The sequence below is a fragment of the Piliocolobus tephrosceles genome, chromosome 10 (genome assembly GCF_002776525.5).
Source record: "Piliocolobus tephrosceles isolate RC106 chromosome 10, ASM277652v3, whole genome shotgun sequence".
Lineage (NCBI taxonomy): Eukaryota > Metazoa > Chordata > Mammalia > Primates > Cercopithecidae > Piliocolobus > Piliocolobus tephrosceles.
Genome location: NC_045443.1, coordinates 93448170 through 93456038, shown reverse-complemented (window position 1 = coordinate 93456038; position 7869 = coordinate 93448170). Strand labels below are relative to the sequence as shown.

The window sequence follows — 7869 nt, the reverse complement described above, 5'->3', positions numbered from 1 at the left end:
TAGTGGCATATTCTTTGTAAATTTTAACAAGGTTTAATCTTTTGATTTACAAATTTAAAGATTTTAAATTAGCTTTATATTAATTTTCTCCCAGTATGATCACAAAATATGTCAAGGTAGTATTTTACCTGACATATGATTTAAATTCATTAATTTGAATCTGCTGCAGATTCAAAAATTCAACATGATTAGGATTTTGCTTTGCTTTTTAAATAACCTTAAACATGAGGCTGAGTGCTGTGGCTCACACCTGTAATCCCACACTCTGGGATGCCGAGGCAGGTGGATCACCTGAGGTCAGGAGTTTGAGACCAGCCTGGCCAACATGGTGAAACCCCATCTCTACTGAAAATACAAAAACTAGCTGGGCATGGTGGCATGATTGTAATTCCAGCTACCCGGGAGGCTGAGGGAGGAGAATCACTTTAACTTGGGAGGCTGAGGTTGTAGTGAGGCGAGATGGCACCATTGCACTCCAGCCTGGACAACAGAGGGAGACTTTGCCTTGAAAAATAAAAAATAAAAAAAACCTTAAACATGAATGCTCAGTTGTATTTGCACACCACCTACCTGGTGGACAGCAGATGAACTTCTTACCAGAATGTGTCAACCTTAGTGGGAACTCTCAACTCCCTCCTTCTGGACCCCTCCGGCTCATCCAGTGGCCTTGTCCTGGTCTCCTGTCCATCAGGGGTCAGATGGCCACCCTGAGCACCGGTCCTTCCCATCGCTCTGACACTCTGTTCAAAAACAACAAAATAACTGGCACCAAATAAAAAACAACAAAGCGCCCCTGCCAATGCAACGTAGTGCCCCAGGGCACCTCAGCACACATAGCTGTATTAGGTAGAATTATTAGTGTATTAGCTCTATTAGTTAGAATTAATTAGAACCAAAGCTGTGTTAGAATTCTTTGATTGAAAGTAACAGCAATCCAAGTGACCAGAAGTCATAAAGGGAAAAGGAAGATTATTTTAAGGATACAAGGTACGGGGAGATTATCAGAACCTGGGATGGACAGAAGGGGTCTGACGCCCAGGCCTGCAGCACCATTGTCCCTCACCTCTGCCTCTCTAGTCCACGTACGGGCTGGCCACTCTCCAGCTTTACTGTTGCAAATAGCTCTGACGACAGGGAGAGGCTATCGCAATTCCAAATTCCCAGAGGTGAGACTCTGACCCGGGTTGGGTCCACTGATATGATCAAATAAATTGTGTAAGAGGAATGATGTCTTAAGAGTATAATTGTTGGCATGGGGTGGGGACGGGGGGCGGTGTCCAATCCCTCAAAGTGCTAACGCAGTCACTAAAGTTACAATAGGAGCGAACACCCAAGGTGGGGCAGGTATGGAAGAGATAATTCCTGCCTATTCCCGGAATCCTGACCTTCTCCCTGGCTCTCACTCTCCCTAGCAGTTTTGTTTTGTTTTGTTTTGAGACAGGGTGTCACTCTGTCACCCAGGCTGGAGTGCAATGACATGACCACAGCTCACTGCAGCATCAGCCTCCTGGGTTCAAGCCATCCTCCCACCTCGGCCTCTGGCGTAGCTGAGACTACAGGCATGCAACACCATGTCTGGCTCATTTTTGTTTTGTCTCGTAGAGGCAAGAGTTTGGCCACGTTGCCCAGGCTGGTCTCGAACTCGTGCGCTCAAGCAATCTGCCCGCCTCGTTCTGTCCTCTTGGTCACTTATCTACACTGCAGTGTGATTCTTTCTCCAGGCTCTGTTCTCACTTATCTTCCTTGCCAGGAATACAGAGAACGGAGTTCAGCTCCAATCACTGGCATAAGATCACATTCTAAGATTAGACTTTAGCAAATCCATTTACCCAAATACTGCTCTTAAAGGCTTCTGCCCTATGAGCTTACAAGACACGCTCTAAGTTAATGTCATTTTTAGTTATCACTTAGTGATACTGAAAGTGAATTGGGACAAGGGATGCTTGACGGGTAGTGTGGAAGGGCTCTGTGAAGAAGGTAGAGGGCGCTAAAGACAAACTTAATCCTGCTTGCTGGTTTACCTGCGGACCAGCTCCGTGCATTTCACATTTCTTCAGTTCAGCTAGTAAGCACATGCTAAGTGTCTTTGTGCCAGGTCGGATATATACGTAATTATAGATGAACACAAGTAGTTCCTAGAATACTAAAAAAGAGCTATGCTAAGGCATCCCAGAGAGGGGGCCACTGAACCCAACCCAAGAATTTAGGGAATGCTTCCTGGAGAAGAAAAGGCCTAAACAGGCGTAAGGAGTAAGAAAGATCTAGCCAGGCAAAGGAAGTTGGAAAGTGCATTCCCAGAGAGAGAATAACATGGAAGTCTCTGCTCCACAATGCGTAGGGCCTGAGTTTAGAATCCTCAAACTGCTGGGGGTGACTTATATGGCTGGGAGCTGGTATCATCTGCAAGCTCCTTCCCTCACTAGTCTGATGTCTGGGCTGAAATTACTCAGAAGCTGGACTCAGCAGTGACTGTGAACTGGGGCACACAGTAGTTTGGGTTTTCTTGCAGCATGAGCATAGTTAGACCTCTTATTAGTCATCTTTATACAGCTTTATCCAACACCAGACAGTAAGCACCATGAAGGTAGAGTGTGTTTGTTATTTATTTCATCCCCAGCACCTCACATAGAGCTTGTTACATAACAGGTGTTGAAAAAATCTTTGTTAAATGAGTCAAGGAATGAATGGAGGGGGACGGAAGGTGAAGGTGGTTCACATGTGCAGGCCTTAGTTTTCTTACAGATGTGGGAGGTAAGGTCTCCCTCTGAGAATTAGAGGAGGTGGATGTTGAGAAGGTCCTGGCAGAGGGGTCAAAGTTTTGGAAAGTCACTGAGGGGTGGACGGAATAAGACGGCAATACCATCAGTCTATGTGATCACAGGACTTTCTCTAGCAGTGTCTTCTGCCTGGGTGAACAGATATGGCAGTTTCTTTTTTAAATTTTAAACAGGGTCTTGCTCTTGCCCAGGCTGGAGTACAGTTGTACAATCATAACTCACTGCAGCGTCAGCCTCCTAGGCTTAAACAATCCTCCCAAGAGATGGCTGTTTTTTGTGATGACTAACGGGATGGGTGTTACTCCAAGTGTAGACACAGGTTTAGGGATGCAAAGGAATCTCAGAGTGCTTAAGAAAGAGTGGTCCAGTGAGCAACTAGGGGACCAGCTTCCTAGGAAAGTAAGTGAGGATGCGGGTGGGAAGTGGAGGGACGAAGGGACTGACTGGAGGTCAGGTCCAAGGCCAGTGGTGACTAAAGTAAGGGGGCAGCTGGAAGGTCGTGGTCAGAAGGTAGAATCAATTGGAATTTTAGATTTCTTAAGTGTGTCAAATTCAGGTCATGACAAATTCCAGGGTGCAGTAATGGTGTGGGTGGCTGAAGACCAAGTTTCAATAAGGCTCAAGGCAGGGTAGCTATTTGTATGCTTCCTGGGAAACTGTCAGCGGATGAGAGGGACTCTGGGTATGAGTATGGGTGTTTTTCGTGAGCAACCGTGTCTCTCTTCCCAACAGAAGTGTGATTTAGTGGAAATAGACTTTTTAGGATTTTTCTAGTGCAATAATCAAATCTCTGAAAACTGGCTTACGATGAAAATGCTGCTTAGTCAAAATAGCATCCGCATGTCTTTGATGCTTTAATCCATGCTATCCAGAGTTCCTTAATACCAGTGGTAATGAGGTGGGTGCAGGGAGCTTAATTGGGTGAGGGATATCCATGTGCCAAGATGAAAGACCGTTTGTGGAACATTATAGCTTTATAATTCATACAGAACATTTATAAAGCATTATAGTTACATGGAGTATTGGTGTCCAGATACTAGTAATCACAGACACTTCTGTAACATTTCCACCATGCCAGGTGCTGCATTGAGGGCTTTACAAATACGAACTGACTTCATCTTCCCAACAGCCCTTTGACAAAGATACTATCATTATCATTATCTTCATTTTACAGATGAGGCAACTGAGGCCCAGATAAGTCAAATCACTTGCCCACAAGTCATACACTTAGCAAATGGCAGAGCCAGGATTTGATCACAGGTAAATCCCGCACATACTGGAGGGAGGCAGTTAGCCCCTCAGCCTTCCGATAAGGAAATAGAGGATAATAGTCACCTAATCAAGGCTAATAAGTAGTGGAGCTGGAGTCTGACATCCATGGCTGTCTGAGCCCCTAATCTCCAAGTCAGGGTGGTTCATTTGCCCAGATGACAACCTTCAGTTGTGAAAATGATCTCTGGCCTTTGCAGTCTTCCCTGGTGGAAAGAAAACTTCAGAAAACCTTACTGGTGACAGGAAGCAGTTGCTCAATACATGTTTGTGGAATAAACAAATGAGTAACGATTGCCACACTCCTGGTGTCACAGTTGGCCAGCAGGACACATTTTACAGTTGAGTAATTTCAGATAAAGACAGGAACATGGTGTTTATAAGCTGCCCTTAATGGCAGAGTACACAGACAGAAACGAGGGCAGAGAGAGAAATTGGGGACCCTGAAGACAGGGGGCCAGCAGCAGGTAGGTGCCATCAGGGACAAGAACAGCACCTCCCAGGGTGGGAGACCCCTGGCCTTTCTGGCAGCAGGTCTGGATAGAAGGTGGACAGGAGGCTCGCCCGCCTGCATCCCCTGCTCCTGCCCCTACTAGGCTACAAAAATCAAAGGACAGCGGGTACCTCAATAAATATTTGCCCAATGCATTAATGAGTAAAGGCGAAGGACGGGGAATGTTTTGAACATCTATTCTCGTCCTTCCAGCTGACCACACCCCAGTAGCCACTCCTGCTTAAAGCTCTTCCCTCCTGTGACCAGCTGAAGACCTCAGGCTGCAGCAGAGCTATGCCCAGGTACACGGTGCATGTCCGTGGGGAATGGCTGGCAGTGCCCTGCCAAGACGCGCAGCTCACTGTTGGCTGGCTGGGCCGAGAGGCGGTGAGGCGCTATATCAAGAATAAGCCTGACAATGGTGGCTTTGCCTCCGTGGATGACGTGCACTTCCTTGTGCGCCGCTGCAAGGGCCTGGGCCTGCTGGACAATGAGGACCGGCTCGAAGTGGCCCTAGAGGACAACGAGTTCGTGGAAGTGGGTGAGTGGCTGCAGGAGAGGGCCGCGAACGGGTGCGGTTTAGTCCTGGCTTAGTTCTTGCAGCATTGAACCCCCACCTCAGGGAAAATGATAGGTAGAGGTCAGGCTTGCCGAGGCTGGCTCTGTGCAGGCACTTGCCACGCTTCTGGGGATCTTAAGTCTTCACACAACCCTGTGAGATGGGTAGGATTCTCCTCCACCTCTGATAGCCATGGAGAAATCAGAGAGGAGGTAACTTACCCAGACTCCAGCAGCTAGTAAATAACAAAGACTAGACTGATACTCAAGGCTGCAGGTCTGAATCCCTTTGCAGTGGGATTTTGAAGGTCCTTTTGCCTTTCAAAAGAATCCACCGCCACCCCTAGACTGGAGGCCAGCAGCACAGCATCAGTTCAGATTTAAAAGAAAATAAAGCTGGGAATGGGGATGGAAGTGGAATTCCGTCTTGAACTTTCATCTAAACCCCTGGTCTCTGCCCTGACAGCTACCTCTCTGCTTTTTGCTCTCCTCCTACATAAAGATGCTAAGACCACATGAAACCATCTGAAGTGGTTTTAAAGCAGCCATTTCTATATAATTCATGGGCCAATGATGGGCCCTTCCTTGGTTTATCAGGGGAACATGGCTGTACAATGTGGTTTGTAATGAGTCCCTGTGCATTCTTGTTTTAGTTATAGAGGGTGATGCCATGTCTCCTGACTTCATTCCATCTCAACCAGAAGGAGTTTATCTGTATCCTTTCCCACAGGCTCTTTGGTCTGCTCTGGGGGCAGCTCCTGCATATGGTGGGGCTGGGGTTTTTCCACACCACCCTATATATTCCTTTACCTGGATACAGATACAGCAAGTACCGGGAACCTGAAAAGGTAAGCTTCAAACCACTTTTTTTTTCTTCAGAAAATTAAGGCCCATTATTTAAGAGGGAGGAAAGCCAGTATAACTTCTGAGTAAACACTGTCAATTACAACAGGGCTGGCCGGGAGCAGTGACTCATGTCTGTAGTCCCAGCACTTTGGGCGGCTGAGGTGGGCAGAACCAGCCTGGCCAACATGGTAAAGCCCCATCTCTACTAAAAATACAAAAATTAGCCAGGTATGGTGGTGGGCACCTGTAATCCCAGCTACTTGGGAGGCTAAGGCACAAGAATCACCTGAACCCAGGAGTGGGGGTTGCAGTGAGCCATGATTGTACTACTGCACTCCAGCCTGGGCTGGAGAGTCTGTCTCAAAACAACCAACCAACCAACCACAGGGCTTTATCCAGCTCTGTAGTAGGGAAAGGGGGCTTGGAAAGGCATTATGCTTTTGCACCACTCAGCCTCCTCTTATGCAAGCTGCCTTTTTATTTAGCATGTTCATGTTTTGTGCCGTGATCAGATCTTTGAAGTGTCAGTTCAATTCTGTTGGAGTTGTCACTACTCTGGTTAGAATAATGAAGCTGTTCAAACTCACTGAGATCCCCTTCTTTTGTGTAGTACATCGACTTAGATGGAGACAGTCTGACCACAGAGGATCTGGTCAACTTGGGAAAGGGACACTACAAAATAAAGGTATGGGAAGGGAGGGGAAAGATGTCTGGCTGTTTTTGCTGCCTGTGGAAGACAAAGCATGTGGAGCATGCTCAGTTCTGATCAACATTTTCCTAGCTCACCCCAACCGCTGAGAAGAAGGTGCAGAAATCCAGGGAGGTCATAGATAGCATTATAAAAGAGAAAACAGGTATCCTTTTATCTTTATGTTATAAATATTTTTTATAAACAAACAAAAATCCCTGCATCTAATTGTATAATGTCTCTTTTTATTCTAGTTGTTTACGGTATTACTACAGGTTTCGGGAAATTTGCCAGAACTGTAATTCCTATCAATAAGCTACAGTAAGTTTAAAACACACATATGTTCATGTTCTACCTACCCCCATCTTTGAAATATTTTTCAACAAGGGAAATAATTCACATTTGCCCCAATTTACAGATCAGAGAATGAGGCTTGGGTTAACTTGCATGTGAGTTGGTATTGAAAACCCAGGCTGACTGGTTTCTCCTATTGCCTTCCTTCTGTCCCTCCAAGGATTTGACCATGATTCCCTTCATTTTCCCAGCTGAGGGAACATTTTCTCACTGCAGTGTATCTAAGAGGATTTTTACCTTTCTCTTGCAGGGAGCTTCAAGTCAACTTAGTACGCTCGCATTCTTCAGGTAAGTCAAAGCGTTGAGTACCTCCTGGATCTTGTGTGATTAGATGAATAAAGCACAGCACAGTGTGAGTCATCCAGTTATAGTCACAAAAAGCTAGTTTCTCAAAACAGCATTTCAAGAACTAGGTGCTGAGGTGGGAAGGGATGCAGAAAGAATCAGCTGAGCCTCAGAAAAAGAAGTGGGCCAGGTGGAGGGATGGGGTTGGTACAAGAACACATGTCCCATCCCGTGGAAAGAGTGTTGCATTCAGGGAAGGAAATAAAGCCTGGAACTCAGAGAATGAGTTAGGATGGGCATAGTGAGATGGGAAAGACTGTCACCAATCAGCACCCATCAAATGGTAAAGAAGTTATGCTAAGGACTCTGGATGCTATTCTAAAGGTGAGTGGGAGGTCAGGGGTTCACTGAAACGTCCTGAAAAGGGGAATTGAGAAGGCAAAACTGGGGTCTTCACCTTTGTCAGGAAGATGGGGCTTGGACAAGTCAGACAGGCAGGAGGGATAGCAGTCCAACCACCTGAGCCGAGAGGAGAAGGTAATAGCAGGCTGGGCTACATATGGGAAAGATTTGAGGGAGGGAGGGAGGGAGGGAGGTTG

General features: G+C 46.4%; 1 protein-coding gene across 1 annotated transcript in view; it reads left to right on the top strand.

Moving 5' to 3' along the window:
• Window positions 1-4395: 4395 nt before the first annotated feature.
• HAL (histidine ammonia-lyase) overlaps window positions 4396-7869 on the top strand; it is a 28283-nt gene continuing 24809 nt past the window's right edge. Inside the window, exons 1-8 of the mRNA XM_023230750.2 lie at window positions 4396-4513; window positions 4753-5080; window positions 5751-5811; window positions 5918-5945; window positions 6554-6628; window positions 6725-6797; window positions 6886-6952; window positions 7236-7273. Of these exons, the coding sequence (XP_023086518.1) occupies window positions 4834-5080; window positions 5751-5811; window positions 5918-5945; window positions 6554-6628; window positions 6725-6797; window positions 6886-6952; window positions 7236-7273 (589 nt within the window). The 5' untranslated portion in view covers window positions 4396-4513; window positions 4753-4833. The remainder of the gene's footprint in view (window positions 4514-4752; window positions 5081-5750; window positions 5812-5917; window positions 5946-6553; window positions 6629-6724; window positions 6798-6885; window positions 6953-7235; window positions 7274-7869) is intronic.